Source organism: Gamsiella multidivaricata, assembly GCF_025024155.1.
Source record: "Gamsiella multidivaricata strain RSA 2152 chromosome Unknown BC939scaffold_74, whole genome shotgun sequence".
Classification (NCBI taxonomy): domain Eukaryota; kingdom Fungi; phylum Mortierellomycota; class Mortierellomycetes; order Mortierellales; family Mortierellaceae; genus Gamsiella; species Gamsiella multidivaricata.
This window is the reverse complement of record NW_026251782.1, coordinates 27708-54002: the sequence shown is the minus strand read 5'-3', so window position 1 is coordinate 54002 and position 26295 is coordinate 27708. Positions and strand designations below refer to the sequence as shown.

Here is a 26295-nt window from a genome sequence, read left to right as displayed (position 1 = left end):
CTAAAATAATGCGAGCATTCAAATTCTCTGCCGTCTCCTAGCTCTTGCCAAGAAGAATGTCAACGTCCACACAGAGGCCACCACAGGCGTCAAAGGCGATTCGCTGATTCCTAATTTTTTAGTATATTTATTCGTACAGATGTGCATGCTAATGAATAGGCGAGGGTGCAGCGAGTCGGCTTGTTGCTTGGGTCATCTCTGTGGGCGTGATCGGCACCTGCTGTGGAGTGTGATACCTGCCGCCGTCTGAGCTATTGTCTGGATCATGTCCTTGTCTATATTGCCGACTGCTGCCATTCTTGTGGACATGATGCTGCTGTTGCTGGTGCGCAGACTGCGGATGCGAATGCGAGGAATGCTGCTGGCGCTGAGGATAGTTCTGATCCTGCCTGTAATCCCGTGTGTTCTCTTGTCTGTGGTCCCGCCTATGCTCATGACGAGGATCGTTCGAATTGTGGTGCCTAAGGTCGGTCCTCTGATGGGCCGCTCTGTGATCACCCTCTTGGCCTCCCTCTCTCCGGCCACTCTCTTGGTGAGTATGGCTGTGGCTGTGCTGTGCCCTCGACGAGCCCGATCTCAATTCTTGATGGTGCTGTTCAGGTTGTCCCCGGCTATCATGAGACGTGGAACTGTTGTATTGATCAGGTGCTGGTGATGCTGGCAGTGCAGCTGGGACCGACGGCGAGGGCTTCTCGTCCTCTGGATCTCTGTTTGCAACCTCCTCACACATCCAGTGCTTCATCAATTGATCGCCATAAGTTTGGAGCTCTTCGATTGAGATGGCCAGCGCAAAGTTGTTGAGCGTCAAAAACTCAACCTCCAGCTGGTTCAGTTCTGACACAGGTAGTCCTCCGACCTATAAAGGCGTGTTATTGAAGCAAAAGCAGGCATATCGTGTGGGTCAGTAAAAATGAAAAGAAAGTGTAGTTGTCGATTATTGCCTCATTGCATGCAAGACGGGGGGGTATGTGCTGCGAAGAGTTCTTTCCATTTCCGAGGAGTGTCCCGCCTTGTTTGTTACGAAACGTGCTCCAGAAATAACAAACCACTCCCGTGCAATTAAGGTCAAAACGAGTGCTCTTAGCTAATCACGTTTTCTGTTCCAGCACAGTGATTGCACTCTTTGTGGCCCGCATATCCGCATATCCGCATATCCGCATATCCATGCATAAACGACTCGCGTTTGCGTTGCTCTGCGTTGCATTACGTTCAAGGGAACTCCACTCGAGGGGACCGACTCATTACCTTGGCATACCGCGAATTGGTGAAAAAGACGTCGGAAAAGTATTTTGCAGACACCATGATCCCAGCAATAATAAGGCGATGGATGTTGTAGCTGTCGATCGAGAACTGTCGCCCTTCGCCGCCCGTGATCTCCTCCACGTTCCTGGCCATCCTGTCGAAATAGACCAGCAGACTCAAAAAGCACTCGTTGGCGCAGGGACAATACTTGAGAATACGTGTCAGATACGCATTGATGCTAATGGAAGGGATTGACCGGGCGTGAAAGCGAGTGAAGGAGGTATGAATCTGATGCTGAGCTGGTGTCATGACGAGCGGTGTCTCTGGCTCTGGCAAAGCTTGTTTGATCTTGTCATTGGCGGTCGTGATTCGCTCGAGCAGACTGGCGAGCATCTTGAGGGTCGAAGTGACCGGGTGGACAGACAAATCTAGGGTGTGCATCTTTTTTTTTTTTTTTTTAAGAAAGGATTTGAATGAGCGTTAAGAATAATAAGAGGCGAAACCAAGGAGTAAAAGAATAGAAGAATAAGAAAACAGACAGGCAGAGGACGTAAAGGGCAAAAAGAACACAACAAGACGAACAAAGGCTCTTTATACATTTATTACCTTGCAGCTTCTTTGATAAAGATATATACCAGGAGGGGGGATAAATGAAATACAAGAAGGGGAGACAGAGAAAGAGAGTTGACTCTTCACGAGTGCGATGGGATGAGGAGGATGCAGATGTAGACGACAAAAAAAAAAAAAAAAAAAAGGTGGCGTGCGTTGTATGTGTGCGTGTAAGGAGGTACAGACAATTGCAGCGTAGGCAGTCGGCGAGGAGCGAGTATAACAATGGTCCCCTTCTGCTCAAAATCAAAACGCCTAGGGAGTTAAGCAGGAGTGAGACTAAGAGCAAAAAAAGAGAGAATCAGAAGAGCAAAGAGAGCAAAAGGAGAGAGAGAGTGAGTGACACAAATGAAGGGATGGAATGGAGTGGAGTGGGGTGGAGCGGAGTGATGGGATGGAGGTGATGGAAGATGATGAGGTGAAGCTTGATGGAAAGGGGCATCCAGCAACGATAAACCTTGACTAAATTGGATCAAGTGAGGAACCAGTAAAAAGCTACTTCTACACAAACAGGGTTGAAGCATGCACTTGTAAATAGCAGGAAGGTAGCGATGTCATAGAGCTGCACCCTCGCAACCATTTCACTTCCTCTGTCCCACCACGGATTCACAAAGCCGTAACCCTGTCCAAACATCCACTATCTAAGGATATACAACAACAACGCGTTTGAGCTGCATATTCTATCAATATCTTAGGGAGCTAAAGAATGGAGCCGGGGCTACCTTTGCAGATCAGATCAGATTAGATCGCTCCTTCGTTTCATGACAAGAATCGTGGTTTATTACTAACAATATCGGTGGTCATTAGTCCTGAAGGTGTGGGGTAGTGAAGGTGCTGCATCTGATGCATCACTCAAGCAATAGGGGTTGCATGAGCGACAGCATCAGTTCCTGTAGCAGAGCTAGTCGGCGGTAAGCTCGCCGTTAGATTTCTCGTACCCCGCTGCTCGATCTCCTCCAGCGACATACCCTTGGTCTCCGGAATCAGGAACGTAAACACAAACCCAAGACCCATAATCGCCGCGAATATGCCAAGTACCTGCGGCAAGAACGCGTGGTCACCAGGCGCACCACCAATTTCGACCAGCTTGTTAAATCCAAATGTCGCCAAGATCGCGCCCAACTTGCCGGAAGCCGCAGAGATTCCATGCGCAGTCGCACGCACGCGTGTCGGAAAGACCTCACCAGGAACAACAAACGTCGTCGTGTTGGGTCCAAAGTTGAAGAAGAACTGTGCCAGCGTAAAGATTGCAACAAACAGAGGCACAATCTTCTTCAATTGGTAAAAAGCCGTTGACAGGATAATGAACAGGATTGTCAACATCGCAAAGCCCATAAACTGGATCCGCTTGCGACCCATTTTGTCAATGAGAAAGACCGTGAAGTAGTATCCGGGCACAAAACCGAGGCAGGACACCGTCAAGTTACCAAGAGTCGTCCTCCAGAGATTATCGAACACAGAACCATCGCCCACGAAACCCATGGCGTTGAGGACATAGGACTGGTTCAGAGAGATGCCGTAGAACGCAATGTCCAACAGAAACCATGTCGTGGACGTACCGATCAGGATCTTGAGATTTTGCCAATGCGAAAAGTACTCTACGAACTCGCGGTGGTGGGCGCGCTTGGCCTTTTTGCTCACTGGCACGGACTCACCCTCGATGGCCTTGCTCTCGGTAGCGTGCGCGATAGCCAACTTGGCCTTCTCAACATCGTTCTCGACATCCATAGAATATCGGGGTGACTCTGGCATGGTCAAGCGCAGGTAGACGGTCGAAGCGGCAGGGATGCATCCAACTCCAATGCAGATTCGCCACACGATGTCCAGGTTGTCAACGTCTGCAATGATTGCTGACTTGAAGCAAGCGAGGACGATGAGAGTAACAACCGAGGCCATCAAGTTGCCGATGCCTTGCATAGAAAATATGATCGACATCATCTTGCCGCGGCGACCTGCGGAGGACCACTCGGACGTAACGGTCGCAGACATGGGGTAATCTCCACCAATACCCACACCGAGGACAAACCGCCAGAAAGTAAGGTACTGGATGACTGAAGATCCCTTGGCATTGGAACCGGACATGGCACAGCAAAGTGTACCCAGGATGATGATCATTAACTCGAGTCCATAAATCTTTTTCCGACCGACAGCATCGCCAAGGTATCCAAAGACGAGCTGCCCGACAAGGGTTCCAAAGGAGGCCATGCCTTTAAGGGACCCTTCGGTACCCGCGGGGAGATGGTTATTGTTGTCCTTGAAATAGACATATCCAAGCATAGGGACCACCAGGTTGATGATAAAGACATCGTAGGCGTCTGTGAAGAAACCTGTGCCAGAGGTAACGAGAGTTCGGATCGTGAACCAGTTCCAGGAACGTTGCTCCTCTAGGTCAGCGAGGTTGCCTTTTGGGACAATGGTGACTGGCTCTGGCTCTTCTATAGTGCTGTAGTCGTGATCGACCCCGACATCGGTCTTATCCAAGCTGGAGGATACTTCGGACATTTGATGTGTTTTGGGTGTGATATTTCGAGCTGGATTTGAACGAGATGCGATTGATATATGGATAGTGTGGGAGTGTTAAAGAACGGTCTCCGGAGGACGAAAGGTGTTTTGTGAATTGGGTGTGGTCGCTATTCACAATAGAGCGACGAAAATGAGAGGAGGAGGTATAGACGATGGTGTGCTATGGAAAGATTGAACACGAAGAGGTCAGATATCTGGGCTTATATTGGGTTTCTATAAGCTGTTTGAGGGCACAGTATGTCACGATTAGCGTCTGGTTGCTGTACGTTTTTCTCTCCGCTGGGTCAAAGGGCCGCCAATGACGAGTGTACGCCTGAGCTTGGTTCGACACAAGCTTTACATCCCAGGTAAGGACACCCCCAAAGGAGAATGCAAAAAGCGCAAAAGAGTGTAAAGGATTTGGGAGGAAAAGTACTGTGACGAAAGAATAGGCAGTTGCCATGGACACCATCGAAGAACCAAAATATGGTTAGCGCGGATTATTTTATTTTTTTTATCGCGTCGCAGCAGCCCAATCGTCTTGCACCGTGCGTGCATCCGCCGGACTACCTGGCCGCTGAGCCCAGCGATCGTAGTGCGACAGACAAACGGACGATGGCACTATGCATATGTATGTCATTGCTGGTGTCGATGATCATCGCCTAGGAAAACGCCCATATTTTTAGTCCCTCTTGAGCGACATCACAAATAGCAGATTGAGAACCGAGTCATGTTCGTTCGTATCATCCAACTCGCCCAATTATCTATGTAAAACTTATCGAGGCGCCGTAGCGCCATAATGACCATAGATATGCCCTAGACGATCCTGGCTACGATATCCTTGAAGTATTGATAACAATAGAATTCAAAGTCAGCTGGACTGACGAAGGTCCTTGGATGTAGCCTGTAGCCATAGCTACTAGTCGTAGGACTCATCTATATTGTCTAATATACATTTGCTGTGCTAACCCTAGGATATGGTCAATCGTCCGCCGCTTTCTATAGCAATGTCCGATGCCCTTCTTTTCGCATTGTTCTGAATCGCGGCGATATCTCCAAATTAGTGAAGCGGCTTCTTGGGCCCAAGGACCTGGAAATGAGCAAGATACAGCATCACTATGTTCCAGTTGCGGCCATTTTCTACTTGCTGTTTTGAGTCGTGGTATGGTTTCGGTCATTTATTCAATAACAGGTGTATCTTTTGGCGACTGGAATCGGACAGCGACTGACTCCTGTTTTGCTAGTCCTAACATCCTTCACCATCACGACGTACACACAAAGCGTAGACTGCTGACTTTTGGTCGACATTCGGCCGAAAAAGGGTCGCTTCAACAAGGTGCCACATACGACGCCATGTTTGTCGGCATGTAAACATGATGTCTATTGTTTTGGTGCCAATAGGTGTAGTCTCCAACAGTGGATAGGACCACACCAGCCACGGCTTTTTTAACACTCAGCGGCCAGAAGGTATCATGCACTCCCACGGAGTGACCCATTGCAGTTGACATTGCGACTGGGGTCAATTTGCACCTCCTGTGAAGCAATTAAATAGACTCCTTATATAATTCTCGTCATCTTACCATCTGTTCCTTGTAGGCATTAAAGGAACTCAATAACACAGCTTAAGGGAGTATTGAAGATTTGACAATGATGCAAGTAAATGGAGTCGAAGGTGTTGCCTACGCAGAAAGATTGGCACTGAGAACGCATTCGCAACAAAAATGTATCGCAGGCAAGGATAGGGGACACACGTGTGCGACAGGAAAAGCAGTTGTAGGATGATTAGATGTTTCGGGTCGAATCATTGTTACAATAGACGAAGCGCCCTGCTTTGTGGATAATCAAATGCCTATGGTGGAGTCCCAATACTCCAAAAACCTTGCTTCAACCCCACAGGTCTATTTCTGCAAATGTTACACAGACAAAAAAAGGCGAATGAAAATTGATAAATTGATGGCAGCCGGTCACCTTTCTGCTGTTCCTGGAAAGCGACAGAAAAGACGAACAGACGAAATTGAGCTACAAACCCACCACTTCGACAGGGCACCTGTTGTAGGGATACACATGGCTATGACGCGGGCAAGCAGGCAGCGAAGGTAAGCATGCGAGTGAAGAGTCCGCAATTGGTGCGCCCTGATGGTCTGCTCTCTCGCTCCCGCCCTCACTTGCCCATTTTAGACTGCAACCGGTGGGCAGCAGCCGTATGGTTTCCCTTATTTGTGAATGAGGTGAGAGCAATTGCCCAAAATGCCCTCACCACGAAATGAAATAAAAGAGTATTCTTTCATCTCGCACCTCCTCTCTTTCTTCATCCCCTCACACTCTCTCGTCCTCCTTGGCAACCATTGCCGCTTCACTTACTCACGATTCCCTTGTCAGCTAAAACAGTACTAGCCCTTTTTTACCCTCCATCCCCAATAGCTCACTCTCGTCAAATCTCGTCATTCACTCAGAAACCATGAAGTTCACCATCTCTGTCGCTACTATCGCCCTGGGAGCTATTGCGCTCTCTTCCTCGCTCGGTGCCGATGCAGCTCTCTCGGCCGGATGCAGTACCTACCTCAGCAGTCTGGAAGCGCCGACGAACCCCCTGGCCAACTGCAGAGTCTACACTGCCCTCGGATTCCCTGCCTTGACCTTTGCCAAGGACCATGACACGCCCAAGCTGCAGAAGGCCCTCACCAGCTACTGTGCCACTCCTGCATGCACTACTGAACAATATGCGGGTGTCTATAAGGCGCTGCAAACGAACTGTGCGGCTGATATGGTTACAGACAACCAGGCGACCCTTGGCACTGTCATGTATATGTGGTAAGTGTCAGATTAAATCGGAAAAACATGTTGCACAGCACCGCAAAAAGCTTTGCTTTTATTTTTTATTTTTTAGTGACCAGCTTCATTAATGTCAATATATTCGACTCCTCCTTATGCCTCAGGTACATGTCCCCCGCGCAGCGAGAGGCCGTGTGCTTCCAAGACGCATCCAAGAACAGTAGCTGTGTTGTTGACTCCATCAACGAGATGATCGCCCGCGGACAACTGCCTGACGCGAACCCGAACGAGGACGACCTGTACGGATACATCCAATACGTGACCCCGATGATGAGCCCGACGGGCACTAATACCACGGCTTTCTGTACCTCCTGCAACCAGCAGATCGCAAACATCTTCTCGAACTACTACACCAAGACCCCCGCGCCCTATACGCTGAACTTTGCGCAGAACCTAACCAGTTTGACCCTGAACACGAATCTGATGGATCAGTACAAACGTAACTGTGGAGCAACTTTGGGTTTGCCCTCGGTTGGTGGAAATGGAGCCGGAAATGGAACCGCGCCATCGGGAACGTTTCAGCCAACGAACTTGACGCAGTCTGGAGGCAAGACTGCTAGTAATGCAGCGTCGGGGGTGTCGTACTCGATGGGAGGAATTGTCGCAGCCCTCGCAACTGTTGTTAGCGCTTTGGTTATGGTTTAGGTGAGGTGTTTTGATTAGAGCTCTTTTGCATCCAGATTGCCACTAAATAAAAAAATGAGAGTCCAAGAGGACCTTGACAGGTGTCTCTTATGGTACAGCGTGTCCCATGAGCGCGGACACGGATGTACTAGGGACTCTTGCGGTAAGACGGCATCGTTCTGCTAATAGACGTCTGTACTCGTCCTGAGGATGGGTAGACTACACAGTACCTGCATGTGGTCCGCATCCACAGCTCGTCCACATGCCTGTGTGGGGTGTATAAATATATCCAGGCTCATTCATTTTGAAGGAAAAAGAGAGAGAGAGCTCCCGAGGAAATGTACATCTTGCGCTGCCATTTGATCATTTTAATGGGTCGCACACGTCCTATTATTCATTTTTCAAATACAGCCTACAGCTGCTGAACCGAAGTCTGGATCATTGAAATGCGGATTTATCCGTCCCTCTGCAACCCAATGTTCGCCGTTTGTCAACATGGCCTCTGGTTCAAAGGGGTTGGAGCTCCAGCGTTTTCGACGGTGCAGTCGCGACCAGATGTCCTGCACTCTCTAGCATCGGATGCATGCACACGTCCTCGCATGGGCTACGCAGCCAAGCCCGGGAACACGGGGTCCCGTCGCAAAGACGTCTTCATGGGACAGCACCGTGATATGTATGCACTAAGGGTGCAGCCAGTCCTGGAGCAACTAGACAAACCCCCCACTCTAAAGTGCGCATGCGCTCTCATGCTATTTCTGCCGCTCACCACGCCATCAGCTCCGCATAAAAAAGTCATCCCATCCCATCCGCTTTCATCTCTTTTCTCTTCAAGACCCCCATCTACTCCTTCCCTTCCCCTAGCCCTACCTGGCCACCTTCCTGCTCCCCCCTTCCGCCCCACCAACACACCTGCCTCTCCACTCTCTTCCGCACCCTTTCCCTCGATCCACATACCGCCTAATAGACACCCGCCATGCGCATCATCTCCCTCACCCTCGCCGTTTCCCTGGCCCTTGTGGCCCTCACCAAGGCTGCCCCCTTGCCAATGCCTGCCCCTGCCCCACAAGACTGTAAGTCCTTGTTGTCTGGAACATCCTGTACCTAAAATGAACGAGTTCCAACGGTCGAATCTAAAAAAACCGGAATCTCGCACTTGCTTTGGCCCTTTTAATAGCCTCCTCTGAGTTCCAATGCATCGAAGATTGCCTCCGGGACGAGGAGGAATGCTTGCTCAACTCGAACATAATGAGCTCCTGCGTCCTGACCTTTGACGACTGCCATTCTCAGTGTCTGCCCGAGATAGTCTTTTCGCCTGCTGCCCCATCGCCTGCTGCCCCATCGCCTGCTGCCCCATCGCCTGCTGCCCCCTCGCCTGCTGCCCCCTCGCCTGCTGCCCCCTCGCCTGCTGTCCCCTCGCCCACTGTCCCTTCGCCTGATGTCCCTCAGCTGGACCAGCAGCAGCAACAGGAGGATGACCAGACCCTCGACAACACTCAGGTCGATCCTCTCGCCCCGGCCAAGATCGAGGTTGAACCTGAGCAGGAGCAGGAAGTCGACCCCAACACCGCCACTGAGGACCTGAACCAGACCCTGAATGGGGCTGGCGGTAACAACGATGAGTACCAGGATGGAGAGAACGAGGAGGTTCAGAACGAGGATGAGCAGGACCCTGGCCTGACTCAGGAAGAGCAGGAGCAGCTCGAGGATGAGCAGCAGCAACTGCTGCAGCAAAACCAGGACAATCAGCTGGAAACCCCTCAGACTGTCCCCGGAAGTGAGAACACCGAGAAGGAAGTGATCGAGAACCCTAGCCTGCTTGGTGCCCCCGAGACCGATAACAATGTCGACCCTCTGAATCTCCAGAATGCTCCCGTAGATGGAGACAATAACGAGGAGCAGCAAGAGGATTCTGAGAGCGGTCCTGAGACTAGCGAGACCGAGGACGAGCTCGACAATTCCACCGATCCTAACACCACCTCTCCTCTTGACGGAGACAATGACGAGGAGACGCAGGAAGTCCCTGAGAACGGTCCTGAGACTGAGAAGGTCGAGGACGAGCTCGATAATTCCACCGATCCTGACACCACCGCCCCTCTTGATGGAGAGCAGCAGGAGGATTCCGAGAACGATCCTGAGACTGAGACCGAGGAGAATGAGCTCGACAATTCCACCGATCCTAACACCACCGCCCCTCTTGACGGAGAGCAGCAGGAGGATTCCGAGAACGATCCTGAGACTGAGACCGAGGAGAATGAGCTCGACAATTCCACCGATCCTAACACCACCGCCCCTCTTGACGGAGAGCAGCAGGAGGATTCCGAGAACGATCCTGAGACTGGCGAGACCGAGGACGAGCTCGACAATTCCACCGACCCTAACACCACCGCCCCTCTTGACGGAGACAATGACGAGGAGCAGCAGGAGGTCCCTGAGAACGGTTCTGAGACTGAGAAGATCGAGCTCGGTAACCCTACTGAATTGGATCCCACTACCCCTCTTGGCGGAGATGACAATGATGAAAACTCGGAGGATCCCAGCCCCTCGAACCTTGAGGACGATCACGAGAACGATTCGTCTGATCCCGACTTGACCGTGGGCGGCGAAGATGAGGATGTTGATAACCAGCACAATGCGCCCATCAGTGGATTCGAGAATCCTACACCCGTAGAGGACAACGAGGAGAACACCGAGGAGAACACCGAGGAGAACACCGAGGAGAACACCGAGGAGAACACCGAGGAGAACACCGAGGAGAACACCGAGGAGAACACCGAGGAGAACACCGAGGAGAACAACGAGGAGAGCTACGATGAGAGCTACGAAGGAGATGAGAATAACATGGGCCAGGATGGCGATGATGAAGAGGGCGGTGACGATGATGATTCTGGATACTAAGGCCTCAAGTCTTACCTTTATTCGCTGCAATGACCTACATCCTGACATTCATTAGACTAAAATATACTTAAATATATTGAAAAAGGAAATCATTACAACCATTGCGTTAAGACCAACAGCAGAGAAATGAATCGCTGCTGGACCCCTGCGTTGCTCTCACTTTCAAGGAAGCTGCACGCTATCATTTATTTCACAGATTAAGGTATATAGTGTGATAAGAAGATGATTACGATGCATAGGCAAATGCCTCCGTCCTCGGTTCCTTCTTCATTTTTAGCGTCGGTCGTACCTCCTCCTTAATCTCATTTACAGCAGGTACACTGGTACTTTGCTGCCATGCCCTTGCGCCCACTCCAGAGGCCGATAGCGACTCCCTTATGGCATCCTCGACCCCCCGCCCATCAATCTCGCTCGCATCTTTTCTCTCGCGCTTCTCAAACTCGAGCCGCAGACGCTCAATCCTGCTGTCGTGAATCAGTGACGTTCGAGTAGCAATTGCGCTAGCGGTTTTGTTGGCAGAAGACGATGATGACACAGCAACAGGGTTCGCACCCAAGGACTTTAAAATCTGGGCAGCTTTATGCTCCATCATGGTCCTGGCGCCCTTGTACTCCGGGCCGTTGTAGCGGGCGCGGGAGATGATGCCGTATAGGGCACAGCCGAGTACAAGAGTACCGCCGCTGGCCATGGCGGTCATGCTCCCGAGGACCGCACCTCCGACAGCGCCCAGTGAACCGACTGCAGACATCGACCATGCCACAGTCTCGGCCTATAAGAGGAACACAAACAGAGCATACGTTGACGGTTAATTGCGTGTAATAAAAGGCGCTCCCAAGGATTGGATTTGTATGGTCGTCGTGTACGCACCTTTTTCTCCGAGCGAGGGTCGAGTCGCTGGATGGTCTCGATCAGTTCCTTGATCATCTTTAAATCCTCACGGATCTGTCCTGGTACCTCCAGGACCTGCTCACTGATCCATGCCTCGGTCGAGTAGACAACCGCCTCGCACTGTGTCATAAGCTGCTCCAGCTGGTGATGAAAACTGATAACCGAGTATATGGACGAAGCCTTGTGGGCCGAGTAAAGTGACATGACCAGCGAGGCTGCGCCGACTGAGGCCATCAGCACCGGATTCGAAGCCATAGTCGATGCATCCGCATCCGATTTCTTGAGCAGAGTCGTCTTGTCAGTATCACCCTGTTCGCTCTTGTCTTTGTTGTTGCTGCTGTTCTTCTTCTTGGCTGCTGCCTCTTCCTTTTCTTTCTGCTCCCGATCCTGTCTCCGTTGCTCCTCCTCCAGCTTCTTAACCTTCTTCTTCTGAGCCACAAGCTCCTGCTCCAACTGCACACGTTCCTGGCGGCGAGCGTCCAAGTCTGCGCGGGCCGTCGCAGCATTCTGGCGCAGTTCCCGCTCCATCTGTTGTAGTCGCTGTTCCATCTCATGCATCCGTTCTTGCTCTCGATCCCGGTCCTGATTAGCTCGTCCGAACCAGGAAGATTTCTGGTTCTGCTGTCTGTAATTGCTGGTGTTTCGGTCCCGATCCCGATCCCGCTCCCACTCCCGTTCGTCATAGGAGGATCGGCCGTAGGAGTTCGATGAAGAGGAGGCTGTGCCCTGCATGTACCGTCCTGCGAGATAGAGTCCGTTCTCGAGGATCTTTTGTGTCCCTGGACTAGAGGCCATATTCTGGAAGGTCGAGAAGTAGCCTGATGAGGTCTTTGTCGACTCGGCTTTTGGATCCTTGTCCTCGTCCTTGTCCTTGTCCTTGTCCTTGCCCTTGTCCTTGCCCTTGTCCTTGCCCTTGTCCTTGCCCTTGTCTTTGTCCGGGTCGGTTGCTGAGGAAGCGCTGGATGCGGAGGAGGGCACCGGCATGGGTTCCTGGTCCTGTTCGGAGCTCTTGGAGAGCTGGGAGAGGATGTGGGGCGTGAAGGCGAGGAGGGTTGAGACGGGGGGTACGAAATCAAGTGTGTCGGGGTCATAGAGCTCCCGTGGGAAAGAGATATCGTCAAAGAGAATCGACGCCATGATAATGGGAGGACCACGCTGAGGTTGAGATAGGAGGATCGAGTACGGTGAGGGAGGCGGGAGTGAGAATGGTGATAGCGAAGAAAAAGATGGAGAGCGAAAAGGAGTGAGAGACCAAGTTGTGATATAAATGACGACGGGGTTGACATGCCAAGACAAATTTGAGGGGCACAGAAACCTTGCTTCTAAAAAGGGAAAGAGCGGTAGAAACGTGGCACCAGTGAAGACAACCTCGTAAGGAACTGGCGTAGCGTTTAACATGCGTGGGTATCAAGACCCTTGCTGGCAGACTCGCTACACTCCTCATGGTGTCTATTCGTCAGGAAGAGGGCGCTGGCTTGATCTAAAGCAGGGCGGTCTGCAAGCGCTACGAAAACAAAGAGGCATAGTGATGAAATTACTCGAGCAAGTGATTGTTCCGGCAAGTCGGAATAAAGGCACCAGAGACTCCGAATGCGATGATTCTCTAGCTCTTGAATGAATACAAGTTCAGGTTCGCACTCGTGAGTCAAGAATGGGTCGCGAGGGCTGCAAAGTTCATGGCCAAGGAATGTTGGTAGCGAATTTAAAAGAGCAGCGCAGCAAAGGCGCAGAGATAAAGTCTTACAGGTGCTTAAGACTGACGGAGGAGAGGATGTCGTCGACTTTGATCTACTATATACGGCGCGATGATGAGCCGTGTTGTCCCCGCTTCGCTCTTGTCCTGGATGCACACAAGTCATGACAAGAAGAGAGACGGAGGGACGCAGCGTTCGAAGGTAGGTTGGACAGAATAGCTGATGAAATGTGGACAGACCAGGTAGAGGGAGTGTCTTTTACATGGAGTTGTTTTATCGGGCATTGGCTATCGTTGCTCTGCGATTGGTATGTGTGGGTTCTCATAAGGTTGGGGTGCAGCAGCATAGTTGGGCTAAGTAGCCTGGACTTAGCGTGCCTTGTGCGCATACCAATACACGATACGCGTGTGCTTGATTGGAACGAGGCCGAGAGTGTAGACATAGCACAATGAAAAAGAGCAGCGTGCAGTTCATAGATAACTGTCGTCAAGGATCTTTATTGAATGCCCTATGATTTCTCGCTCTTTTCCTCAGGGATGTCCTGACCTTGCTGGACTAGCCCTTGTCCCTGTTCCTGCTGGTCTTCGAGTTGCTGTTCCTCACGCATTTTCTTCTCCATTCTCATCTCCTTCTTGTTCACCATGCGCTTCATCCCTTCCTCCTTTTTCCGTGCCCGCCTTGCCTCCTTCATTTGGTCCTTCTTTTGCTTCCTCTCTTCCTCCACCGCGAGCTTCGCAGCGATTCCTGCAGCGCCTCCATCGTTAGAGACATTGCCGTCCAGTCTGTTACGCTTCGACAGCGCCGCCTCAACAGCAGCCTGAGCCGCATGGATCTCGCCTGTTCGCTCAGGTTCTGCTCCGAACGTTTCAACGAACGTTGTAGAGAGCTGCTCGAATGTCCCATCTTGAATCGATTGACGAACATTGGAGAAGAACTTTGAATATTGGTGCATATTATGGCTAGAGAATGGGTAGAGTCACATATTAGCATATGTAAACAGATATAAAACTGTTATGAAATAAAATATATGTCGAGTATATACCTCATCAGCAGGACAGTGGCGAGCATCTCATGAGCCTTCAACAGGTGATTAATGTAGGCGCGGGTATGGCGCCCACCCTTGCATGCATAACAGTCGCAGCCTTCGAGGAGCGGCACAAACTTGTCCGCATGCTCATCGTCCCACAGGTTGATCCAGCGTTTTACTGTCGCATTTGTACCGCTGCTGCCGTTTTCATTGGGTGTGGCCGCTGAAGGTGCCCCAAAGCTGTAGAGAGATGCCTTGCCATCTTCTGTCAGTTGGAGTGGATACGAAGTGTCGAACAAGTCCGCACCGAGTGCGATCGCTCTCAGGACGTCCTCTAATATTTGAGTTCAATGGAATGATAGTGAGAAAAATAGTCCCCTGTCAGTCATTGCTCCGCTCTTTTTTCCGTAACAACAATCCATTTAGCCAGTAGTTCCTACCTGGTGCCTGCATGCCATACACTATTCTCGGCTTTTCAGTCGGCAGCTGGTCGATAGAAGCCTTGAGCAGCTTCAATACATCGTCCCTGGATCCTGGCAAGGCTAGTGTATCGATAATGAAGCCGTCTACGTCTGAACGCTTCGCTGTCTCCTGTGCGCTGCGGATTCGTTCCTGCTCCATCTGGGCACCCACCACATGTGCGAACACACTGACGCCAGTCCAAGGTGTCCCAGTCTTCTTGCCTTCAATGCCCAGTGAGTCCAGTGTCAGGTGCTTGGTCTCCTGCACGATCTGGTTGACAGTACCATATCCATCGCCCGCTTGACTCTGACCCTCCATTTTTTCCTTCCTCAGTTTCTTCTTGGCCTCCTCCATAGCGCGTTCCTCTGCCAGTGCATCGTATCCTTGCCTCTCTCTCAGAATCTGGTCCAGCCACTTGAGACTCCTATCTACGCTCTTCTTGACACGCTTTGATCCTGTCTCTGTGCCGATCAGCTTGCCTGTCTCTGTCTGGTCAAGATCCGAAATCGTGTCTGCAAATGCGGCGACGATATCAGGTTCGTAAGCTCGCACTACCTTGAAGTAGTCTTCCAACGTCAATTGGCGCACTCCTTGCTGGGTCAGCATGGACACATAGCGATTCGAGTTGTACGGAACCTTTGTATAGCGTGACGAGTCGCGGATGTCGCACATGAGAATGAAATCTTGCAAATGGAGGTATTTTGAAAGCGTGAAGGGCCATTTGTCGAATCCTGAAGGCTGGTGATCCTGCCTAGGATAGAGCATGGTCGAAAAGTTCGGGTCCAGTCAGAGCATAGCGTCGTGGTCTCATCAATTGATGCCTTGGTTGCTCAAAGAGAGACGTTTTTGGCCCATTTCGTGTACCGACAACACCCTCAGAATTCCGCGAGCAACTGAGAGTCCTTACATGATCTGTTCGATGCTGACGTTCACACCGCCATATCTTTGGAGCCGTAACGTGTCTGGTGTGAGGTGCGGGACCGAACCCTTGACCGTATACATAAAGCAACCCGGTGTCTCGATCACCCGCTTCGTTGCCACTGCAGTGCCTGAGAGGTCCTTGTCCATGTCTGAAGTGATAGTCGAGGGCGCTGCTGGGGCCTGGGTCATGGCCACGGTACCGCGGCGGGCGGCAGACAACTGGGTTGATTGCCGGATGATGTTGAATGTCAGGGGCGACATGACAGGGATTGAAGGATGGGAGGAGGATCGAGTGATCAGATTCAGTGTGCTTTGATTAGATTTGAAGTTATTGGGTGTTTTGTTACCCCTGGAGCTCATGCACACGATGCGCACTTTGAAATACATGCCTCAACGTGACTATATCCCACCTACCTCTTTTGGCTGTCCATGTAGCCTTTGCACTGTGGGATCTTGGGGAAGCGCTGGAACTAGGCATCGCCAAAAAAAGGGCTGCTTCGCCAGGCTACTTCTCTTATATGCGGCCACTAGTTATTTCTTCTGATGTATGCATCGTTTCAAAGAGCACCATGGTCGCGCCAAGAGAGACACCCAGCGAGATACAAGGTTCTAATTGATTTTCTAGCCGGATCCGTCAGTTTAGAGCGGCACCACCTCGCCATTACGAAAAGTCGGAGAATTCATATCTCTTCAGCAAGCGTGGGTGCCGCTCTCACTTGGTGCCCATTACCTCCTTTTTGGATCTTCCAGCGTCTCCTACTATCCCTTCATTTCCCCGTGGTCAGATTCGTCCAAACACGCTTCGCATGCGCTTCTCAGGCGCAACTACTGCACCCAAAGAATTAAAAGCGCACAGCTCTACAGTTACTGCATCCCAAAGGCGCTACATTAGCAAGGCATGTTAGAAATATCTGCGGACTAGTCTGTCGATATAATACATACTCAATTCATGATGAACTGGCCATGACCCTGACCGCTCCTTCTCCTTGACGCATGAGAAGCAAACGGAGGTAGGATGCCGCCCTGGATAAATATGTTGAATGCCGTCCATCTTCAAATATACGCATCTCTCTCAATTTTCCAAAGACCTTAATATCACTCGCAAACCAAGGTACGCATGCAGTTGTTGAGATATTCCTTTCCAGCTCAGTGACATTCGAACTTCATTGTAAATGGGATTCCAGGATATATGCCTTGAAAGCGTTTATCCCACTGACGCTGTAAACATTAATGTGCACCATAGATGTCATACCAAACGAAAGAGTAATGCTCTACAGTGCATTAAAACATAAAAAAACTGCATTGCATTGACCACCTCCGCACAGACAGAGAGCCGTAGCACAAAGCACAGAGATTGACTTTGACTTCTAAAACTTTTTGGAACATAGAAACGCCGACGTTGTTGTCGACAACACAAGCATGAGTAACACTAATGCTTCAATTGGCCGCCAAGGGCTGACCAAAGATCATAATGTGCGTGAACCGCGGATTATCATCATCTTGACCATGGGGTGTTGCTGTTGACTGTGTGCTAAACAGAAATCTTTGTGCAATTTCATTGTGACCCAGAAATCATTGTCGCTGGAGAGGAATGCGACACACAATTACGCGAGTAGCATGCAGCATGCTGCCAATCCTATTTTATCTTATGCAGGTACGAATAGAGACACTGCGGCCACAGCATCAACTGGGGCATCTATTCTCAAAATTATACAACGGGCTGCCGAAAGTCGCAACATTAACTCTCTCTTACCTATGTCGGCTAATACAGGAAAGGCTGATGATATACCCGACCAGCTTTCAACTATCGATGGGAGCTTCGAGTCAATTCACTACGAGGACAGATTCATGCCGATTCTGACAGCTTTGGCCAATAAGCAAGATCAGGTAAGAACCCAACCCTGAGCATCTGGAAATTTCAACAACGCGATACAGCAAATGCTCATGTATGCCGCTTTGCTATTGCTGAACGTAGCCCTCAGACAATGCCTCAAGGCGAGGCAGCGGCCAGCGCACTGAAATAGCCGACAGAATTGCAGCAATGAATTCGATGGATGACGGCAGAAGGTAGGCAACGTTGGAGCATCGGGTTGTTGCGTGGTTCTTTGTAATCTAGGACATCGATTTATAACCAGACATTCATCTTGTCTACCATAGAGAGCGCTCCGACTTGAAATCTATAGCTTCAGACAAGGGCTTCATAGCCCAGGAAAGCTATTGGCGAACAGTACATGGGTTTGAACCTTCGCCACTCATACTCCCTACGGACCGTCCTCGTCCAGTTCAACAATCTTTTGACGCAGCGCAACATCTAATCCGCATCGATGCTTCATTGAAGAAAGCACTGATAACCTTGAGCTACGATTACGACTTGAGCCTGGCCAATGTTTTGATAGCCGGATGGTCCGTGGTTCTGTCAAGACTCTCCGGTCAAACGGACATTACTATAGGCTATTCTGGAAGCAACAGCACCAAGTACATGACAGATCGCCAGGAAGTGGCCAATGCTCTTCCTCTGCGCATTAACCTCTCTGAACACCCAACCACGACACAGCTGCTTGATCACCTTCAAGGAGCCAATAATTGCATGAAAGAACACAATGGTTTTCCCATCCACAAAGCTATCCGCATTATGCAGTACCTACGTAAAACAGGATATCACCCATTATTCCAGGTCCTCTTCCAGTGGCATGAAGAAGGCGCAAGTACCATTACTAAGGACAAGAACGCAATTCATCTCGATCTCGAATTGCGTCTGCACCATGACGGCGACGAGATTGCAGGCAGTCTTCGTTACTCGAGAGCCTTGTTCAATAGCGAGACAATCGAGAGATATGCTGGATATCTCGTTGCCATGCTGAGGGGCATGGCAGCCAACCCCAGCCAACAGTTCACCGCTATCGATATGCTTTCGCGGAAGGAAAAGACGCTTCTGTTTGAAACATGGAACGAGACCAGAACTCAGTATCCTCATAGCCAATGCATTCACCAGTTGTTCGAAGACCAGGTCGAGCGGTCGCCGAGCGCCATTGCGTTAGTCCACAACGGCCGGTCATTAACATACCGTGAACTCAATGCGCGTGCGAATCGAATTGCTTATCAGCTTCGAGAATTGGGTGTCAGGCAAGGAGATTTTGCTGCGACATTATTAAACCGCTCCTTCGAGCTGGTCACGGCCCAGATTGCGATCCTCAAGGTCGGTGCTGTCTATGTGCCGATCGATCTTAGAGCACCAGTAGAGCGCCAGTCTTGGATCCTGACTGACTCTGCTGCGCGCTTGCTCATCACCGATGAGCAGACAGCTGTTCCTGCAGCCATCACCACTCCGCTGTTCAGGTTCACCACCAGCCTTACCCGCGATAGAGGCTCTGCACCGGATGCGTCCAACCTGAACTTGATCCAGTCCAGCCAGGACACTGCCTATGTGATGTACACCTCTGGGTCGACAGGTCTCTCCAAGGGTGTGCTCTGTTCCCACCGCGGCATCTCCCGCTTGGTCGTCAACAGCGGATATGTCGATATCGGACCCGAAGACCGTGTCGCGTTCGCCGCCAATCCTGCTTTCGATGCCAGCACCTTCGAGCTCTGGTCGCCTTTGCTGAACGGTGGCTGCAGCGTAATCATCGACGCCGATACCTTCACAGACCCCCAGCGCCTTGCTAAGGCTCTGGACCACCACCAGGTCACCGCGATGTGGCTGACCATGGCTCTGTTCAACCAGTACGTGCTGACAATCGGCTCGGAACTGTCCAAGCTACGGTACCTTCTTTGTGGAGGCGAGCAAGGCAACCTGGAGTCGTTTGCTGCACTCCTGCAACATGGCGGACGTGTCCGCCTCATCAATGGCTATGGACCCACAGAGACCACTACATTCGCCACCACATACGAGGCAACAGCAGGCGCAATCGAGCGGCTGGAGAAGCTCCCGATTGGGCGACCCATTGGCAACACACAGGTCTATGTGTTGGACAAACACGGTCAGCCTGTGCCGCTGGGAGTGGTTGGAGAGTTGCACATCGGCGGAGCAGGTGTTGCGAACGGCTACCTCAACCGACCGGAGCTCACAGCCGAGCGGTTCCTCCCTAATCCGTTCAGTCAGTACGCCGGCGCTAGGATGTACAGGACTGGTGATCTTGTCCGGTATCTCCCTGATGGCGACTTGATCTTCATGGGTCGCATTGACGATCAAATCAAGATCCGTGGATTCCGCATCGAACCTGGCGAGATCGAGGCACGGCTTATGGAGCATGAGCTCGTCTATGAAGCAACTGTGATTGTACTCGGTGATGGCTCTGACAAGCGTCTTGTTGCTTACGTCGTTTCTGAACCCAAGGACGACCTTGTGCACACTCTTCGGTCGCATGTTGCTGCGAGATTACCCGAATACATGATGCCGACCGCCATTGTCCGTCTTGACGCGCTTCCACTGACGAATAACGGCAAGATTGACCGCCGTGCGCTTCCAAACCCGGATGAGGACACGCTCGCTCGTGGGGTTTATGAAGCGCCTCAAGGCGAAACAGAGGTTACTATTGCCTCGATCTGGTCAGAGCTGCTAGGAGTGAATCGTATCAGTCGACATGACAGTTTTTTTGCGATGGGAGGGCACTCGCTGCTTGTAGTCAAGATGCTGGAACGCTTGCATCGTATTAGCTGGACAGTGTCAATCCGAACACTCTTTGAGTCCCCTACACTCAGTATTCTCGCACAGGCGCTTTACAAGCATCAGGCTGTGTCCGTTCCACCAAACCTCATCACCCCACAGACCATAGCTTTGACGCCCGAGATGTTGCCACTGATTGACCTGACGCAGGAAGACATCGATCGCATCGTCAGCCGCGTTCCGGGCGGGATTACAAACATTCAAGACATCTATACCCTCTCTCCTCTGCAGGATGGTATCCTGTTTCACCACCTGCTTGCCAGCGAGGGCGATCCGTACTTGTTGACATCTTATATGGCATTTGAGGACCGCGCGTTATTGGACCGATATCTAGAGGCATTCCAGAAAGTCGTCAATCGTCACGACATCCTGCGCACGGCTGCCTTCTGGCAATCTGCTTCAACGCCAGCGCAAATTGTTTACCGACATGCGCCTTTGGTTGTACTTGAGCAGGGTCTCGACCCAGCCAATGGAGCCATCAGGGATCAATTGAGCCAACTATTTAACCGGAATAAGTATCGCATGGATCTGAATCAGGCGCCACTCCTACGTTTTGCTTCTGCACAGGATACCGATGGTCGTTGGTTATTGGCACAGTTGATACACCATTTTATCTGCGATCATGAATCGGTGGGGATGATGAACGTCGAAATTGAGATGATTCTCGCTGGTAAGGAGTATTTGCTCACAGAGCCCAAGCCATTTCGAAGCTTGGTTGCGCAGATGCGCCTCGGACCAAGTCAAGATGCACAAGAGGCGTTCTTCAAGGAGATGCTACACGATATCGAAGAGCCGACGCTGCCTTTTGGACTAATAGAAACCCACAGCGATGGAGCCAATACCAAAGAGGCGCATCGTGTGATGCCTCGGGGTCTGAACGACCGCCTTCGCTTGCAGGCCAAGCGAACGGGTGTGAGTCTTGCTGCTTTGTGTCACGCTGCCTGGGCACTAGTACTTGCTCGAACCAGTGGACAGGATCGCGTGGTGTTCGGAACAGTGCTTGTCGGTGGTATGCAGGACGCTCAGGGTGATAACCACGCCTTAGGACTATCCATAAACACACTCCCAGTTCGATGCGACCTAGGCAGACACAGTGTTCAGAAGGTTGTCCAACAGTCACATTCACGCCTTGCAGCTCTCGTGGAGCATGAGAATGCTTCATTAGCACTGGCGCAGCAATGCAGCGGAGTCCCAGCTGGATCACCTCTGTTTAACGCATTGCTAAACTACCGCCATACAATACAGGCAGCCAGTGATAGAAATGGTGTCGCCACTGCCGAGTTTGTTAGCAAAGAGGAGCGTGTCAACTTTGAAGGAATCGAGTTCCTGGGTGGACAAGAGCGTACGAATTATCCTATCGCGTTTTCAGTGGAAGACTTCGGTTCTGACCTCGGCCTCACGGCTCAATGTGTCCATCCGATTGATCCTGTAAAGCTATGTGGATACATGCAGCAAGCTCTCCAAAGCTTGGCTGATGCACTCGAACGCACCCCTGATCTGTCCATTGATGAGCTGGAGGTGCTGCCTACAGAAGAGCGCAACATGCTGTTGCAGTCATGGAATAAGACCGACCTGTCCTACCCAGAGTCACTGTGCGTCCATCAGCTGTTTGAGTGCTGGGTGGAACACTCGCCAGACGCCGTTGCAATTGTCTGTGAGGGGCGGGAAATGACATATGGCCAACTGAATGCTTGTGCCAATGTCCTTGCCCGTCAGCTCATCGAACTGGGCGCCAATCATGGCGACCTAATCGCTACTCTGCTGAAACGCTCCTTCGAGTTGGTCGTCGCCCAGATTGCGATCCTCAAGGTCGGTGCTGTCTATGTGCCGATCGATCTTAGAGCACCAGTAGAGCGTCAGTCTTGGATCCTGACTGACTCTGCTGCGCGCTTGCTCATCACCGATGAGCAGACAGCTGTTCCTGCAGCCATCACCACTCCGCTGTTCAGGTTCACCACCAGTCTTACCCGCGATAGAGGATCTGCACCGGATGCGTCCAACCTGAACTTGATCCAGTCCAGCCAGGACACTGCCTATGTGATGTACACCTCTGGGTCGACAGGTCTCTCCAAGGGTGTGCTCTGTTCCCACCGCGGCATCTCCCGCTTGGTCGTCAACAGCGGATATGTCGATATCGGACACGACGACTGCGTCATCTTTGGCGCCAACCCGGCTTTCGATGCCAGCACATTCGAGGTCTGGGCTCCTCTTCTCAATGGAGGTCGCATGGTCATTGTCGATATGGACACTCTCACGGATCCACAGAGGATGACAGAGGTGCTGGACCAGCACGGAGTGACGGTGCTGTTCCTGACGACGGTGCTGTTCAACCAGTTTGTGGCTGCCATCGGGTGTGTCCTGGCTAGGCTGAAGTATGTCCTCACAGGTGGTGAGCAGGGAAGCATCGAGTCGTTTGCCGAGCTTCTGCAGTATGGTGGACGAGTGCGAGTCATCAACGCATACGGACCTACAGAGAGCACGATGATTGCAACGACATATGAGGCAACAGCAGGAGCCATTGCGTGCCTGGAGAAGCTTCCGATCGGGCGACCCATTGGCAACACACAAGTCTATGTGTTGGACAAGCGCGGTCAGCCTGTACCGCTGGGAGTGGCCGGAGAACTATATGTCGGTGGCTCTGGAGTTGCCAATGGTTATCTCAATCGGCCGGACCTCACAGCCGAACGGTTCCTCCCTAACCCGTTCAGTCAGAATGTCGATGCAATGATGTACAGGACTGGCGATCTTGTTCGGTATCTTCCTGATGGCAACTTAGTCTTCATGGGTCGCAATGATGACCAGATCAAGATCCGAGGCTTCCGCATCGAGCTGGCTGAGATCGAGGCTCGCCTAGTTGAGAACCCAATGGTCAGGCAGGTAGCTGTGGTTGCGCTCGGCAACGATAGTGACAAGAGGCTGGTGGCCTATGTGGTTGCAAATCCCTGTGAGCGACTGGCCCATACGCTGCGCGCTCACCTGGCAGGCTGCCTCCCTGAATACATGATGCCGGCTGCGTTTGTACGTCTGGATACTCTGCCGATCACCAACAACGGCAAGGTCGACCACCGAGCGCTCCCAGTGCCAGACAGTGAAGCCTTCGTCAGTCGCGACTACGAGACTCCGCAAGGCGAGATCGAGACTGCACTGGCAGCCATCTGGGCCGAGCTCCTCAAGATCGATCGAGTTGGACGCCACGACAACTTCTTCCTGCTCGGAGGACATTCACTGCTCGCTGTTCGATTAATGAACAGGGTTTCCAACCTCGGTGCTCAGGTGCCAATGTCGATACTGTTTGCTTCACCCACGCTCTCGGCCTTCGCAGAGGCCATCAAGAACGGTCTGGCGCAGGAGGACCAGTCGCTAATTGTGATCACCCCTGTCCCTCGAGATGGTCCACTGCCATTGTCGTTTGCTCAGCAGCGGTTGTGGTTCCTTGCACAGCTCGAGGGTGTCAGCGATATCTACCATGTACCAGCGGCGCTTCGCCTAGTGGGGAGCCTAGACAAAGATGCCTGGCAACGCGCACTGAATACGCTGCTTGCTCGTCACGAGTCGTTGCGGTCCGTCTTTGTCACCGTCGACGGCCAGCCAGAGGTCCAGCTCTTGCCAAAAGAGCTGGAGCTGCCAATAGCCTACCGCGATCTGTGCGGGACACAGGACATAGGAGTGCAGCTCGAAGAGTTGATTGCCCAAGCTATCTGTGTGCCGTTCGATCTCGAAAACGGCCCACTGATTCGCTCCGAGCTAGTCCTGGTTGCTCCAGATGAGCACATCTTCTTGCTGACGCAGCATCACATTGTTTCTGACGGCTGGTCGATTGGGGTCCTCGTCCGCGAACTGAACGAGCTCTATGCCGCCTATTGTGCAGGCGACTCCGATCCATTGCCTCCGCTCGCCATCCAGTATCCTGATTATGCGGTCTGGCAGAGGCAGTGGCTGACTGAAGACCGACTGCAAGAGCAGGGGTCGTTTTGGAGAAAGACTCTTGCAGGCGCACCTGTGTCCATCGACCTGCCCACCGATCGCCCTCGCCCTGCTCAGCAGTCGTTCGCAGGCGCGGAGGCGCCTATTCGACTCAACCCCGAGCTCACCAGTGCACTCAAGCGTCTCAGTCAGCAGCATGGTGCCACGCTGTTCATGACCATCCTTGCCGCCTGGAGCACTGTCCTGTCGCACCTCTCTGGCCAGGATGATGTGGTCATCGGTACGCCAAGTGCCAATCGCTCTCACCAGCAGATCGAGAACCTGATCGGCTTCTTTGTCAACACTCTGGCGCTTCGTATCGATCTGTCTGGGGATCCAAGTGTCAAGCAGCTGCTGGGACGCGTCCAGCAAACCACTGTGTCTGCACAGGCCCACCAGGATCTGCCATTTGAGCAGGTCGTCGAGATTGTGCAGCCGCCTCGCAGAGTGGACCAGACACCGCTGTTCCAAGTTCTCTTTGCTTGGGAGAACAACGAGATCGGCAGATGGCAGCTCCCTGGAATCGAAGTGGAGCCGATGGATGTGAGTTACAACATCTCCAAGTTCGACCTGGAGCTGGGACTGTCCGAGGAGAACGACACCATATCTGGTGCTCTTCGCTACTCCACTGCTCTCTTTGATCGGTCGACCATTGACCGCCATATCGGGTACCTGCATGCTGTACTGCAGGCCATGGTCGACAGCACGGCACAGAACGTCATGGAGATTGATCTTCTCGGTTCGCAAGAGAAGGAGCTCTTGCTGCAGACATGGAACGCGACCAGCACGAACTATCCCGATCAAGCTTGCATACACCAGCTGTTCGAGAGCCAGGTCAAGCAGACACCAGGTGCCATTGCCCTCGTGCACAAGGACGGGTCACTGTCCTACTGCGAGCTGAATGTACGTGCCAATCGACTCGCTCGCCGACTCATCGATCTGGGAGTCGGACCCGGCAGCTTTGTTGCTACAGTGCTGAGTCGTTCATTCGATCTGGTGACGGCTCAGCTGGCGATCCTCAAGGCTGGAGCTGCGTATGTCCCAATCGATCCAAAGGCCCCGGTGGAGCGCCAGGTGTATATTGCATCTGATTCTGCTGCATGTCTGCTGATCGCTCATGAGGATTCGGACATCCCTGCTGCACTGCAGACCCCATTGCTGCGCTTGCCTGCAAAAAGTGCAGTTGTCACAGATGGGCCAAGTAAGTACCGACTGCAGATGAGTGCGAGAGCTCGTGTAGACTATTACAATGCTGACATGAATCTGACCCATCCATTTGTTTTCTTCCCCTGCCTCTTCTTAATTTATTAGACGCACTCGATATCAACTGGAAGTCTTCGAGTCTGGATGTTGCATATGTAATGTATACCTCTGGGTCGACAGGCTTGCCCAAGGGAGTGCTTGTGCCACACCGCGGTATCTCTCGCTTGGTTCTCAATAGCGGGTATGTCGATATCGGACACGACGACTGCGTCATCTTTGGCGCCAACCCGGCTTTCGATGCCAGCACATTCGAGGTCTGGGCTCCTCTTCTCAATGGAGGTCGCATGGTCATTGTCGATATGGACACTCTCACGGATCCACAGAGGATGACAGAGGTGCTGGACCGGCATGGAGTGACGGTGCTGTTCCTGACGACGGTGCTGTTCAACCAGTTTGTGGCTGCCATCGGGTGTGTCCTGGCTAGGCTGAAGTATGTCCTCACAGGTGGTGAGCAGGGAAGCATCGAGTCGTTTGCCGAGCTTCTGCAGTATGGTGGACGAGTGCGAGTCATCAACGCATACGGACCTACAGAGAGCACGATGATTGCAACGACATATGAGGCAACAGCAGGAGCCATTGCGTGCCTGGAGAAGCTTCCGATCGGGCGACCCATTGGCAACACACAAGTCTATGTGTTGGACAAGCGCGGTCAGCCTGTACCGCTGGGAGTGGCCGGAGAACTATATGTCGGTGGCTCTGGAGTTGCCAAT

At 51.9% G+C, this 26295-nt stretch overlaps 7 protein-coding genes across 7 annotated transcripts; 2 read left to right on the top strand and 5 right to left on the bottom strand.

Moving 5' to 3' along the window:
- Positions 1 to 10: 10 nt before the first annotated feature.
- Positions 11 to 2082, bottom strand: BC939DRAFT_462861 (cyclin-domain-containing protein). Its single transcript, XM_051557181.1, has 3 exons — positions 1849 to 2082; positions 1246 to 1683; positions 11 to 856 (listed from the first exon to the last, which is right to left on the bottom strand). The coding sequence occupies exons 2-3, from the start codon at positions 1681 to 1683 to the stop codon at positions 149 to 151; spliced, it is 1146 nt and encodes a 381-aa protein (XP_051408448.1). The 5' UTR covers positions 1849 to 2082; the 3' UTR covers positions 11 to 148.
- A 621-nt stretch (positions 2083 to 2703) lies between these two features.
- BC939DRAFT_427749 (phosphate permease) lies at positions 2704 to 4763 on the bottom strand (the record flags this gene model as incomplete). Its single annotated transcript, XM_051553194.1, has 2 exons — positions 4641 to 4763; positions 2704 to 4534 (listed from the first exon to the last, which is right to left on the bottom strand). The coding sequence occupies exon 2, from the start codon at positions 4351 to 4353 to the stop codon at positions 2704 to 2706; it is 1650 nt and encodes a 549-aa protein (XP_051408447.1). The 5' UTR covers positions 4354 to 4534; positions 4641 to 4763.
- Positions 4764 to 6646: 1883 nt separating this feature from the next.
- On the top strand, positions 6647 to 7986 carry BC939DRAFT_462857 (uncharacterized protein). The gene is made up of 2 exons (XM_051557180.1): positions 6647 to 7164; positions 7290 to 7986. Exons 1-2 carry the CDS (start codon positions 6812 to 6814, stop codon positions 7828 to 7830), a joined length of 894 nt encoding a protein of 297 aa, XP_051408446.1. The 5' UTR covers positions 6647 to 6811; the 3' UTR covers positions 7831 to 7986.
- Positions 7987 to 8868: 882 nt separating this feature from the next.
- Positions 8869 to 10841, bottom strand: BC939DRAFT_292174 (uncharacterized protein). Its single transcript, XM_051551305.1, has one exon. It carries the CDS (start codon positions 10750 to 10752, stop codon positions 8977 to 8979), a length of 1776 nt encoding a protein of 591 aa, XP_051408445.1. The 5' UTR covers positions 10753 to 10841; the 3' UTR covers positions 8869 to 8976.
- BC939DRAFT_495909 (uncharacterized protein) lies at positions 10810 to 12840 on the bottom strand. The gene is made up of 2 exons (XM_051559665.1): positions 11572 to 12840; positions 10810 to 11473 (listed from the first exon to the last, which is right to left on the bottom strand). The coding sequence occupies exons 1-2, from the start codon at positions 12727 to 12729 to the stop codon at positions 10931 to 10933; spliced, it is 1701 nt and encodes a 566-aa protein (XP_051408444.1). The 5' UTR covers positions 12730 to 12840; the 3' UTR covers positions 10810 to 10930.
- An 870-nt stretch (positions 12841 to 13710) lies between these two features.
- On the bottom strand, positions 13711 to 16039 carry BC939DRAFT_462851 (tRNA-guanine(15) transglycosylase-like protein). Its single transcript, XM_051557179.1, has 4 exons — positions 15683 to 16039; positions 14754 to 15526; positions 14329 to 14647; positions 13711 to 14245 (listed from the first exon to the last, which is right to left on the bottom strand). Exons 1-4 carry the CDS (start codon positions 15955 to 15957, stop codon positions 13795 to 13797), a joined length of 1818 nt encoding a protein of 605 aa, XP_051408443.1. The 5' UTR covers positions 15958 to 16039; the 3' UTR covers positions 13711 to 13794.
- Positions 16040 to 17303: 1264 nt separating this feature from the next.
- BC939DRAFT_522130 (uncharacterized protein) lies at positions 17304 to 18390 on the top strand (the record flags this gene model as incomplete). Its single annotated transcript, XM_051561225.1, has 5 exons — positions 17304 to 17350; positions 17468 to 17583; positions 17672 to 17763; positions 17854 to 18341; positions 18371 to 18390. The coding sequence occupies exons 1-5, from the start codon at positions 17314 to 17316 to the stop codon at positions 18388 to 18390; spliced, it is 753 nt and encodes a 250-aa protein (XP_051408442.1). The 5' UTR covers positions 17304 to 17313.
- Positions 18391 to 26295: the final 7905 nt, after the last annotated feature.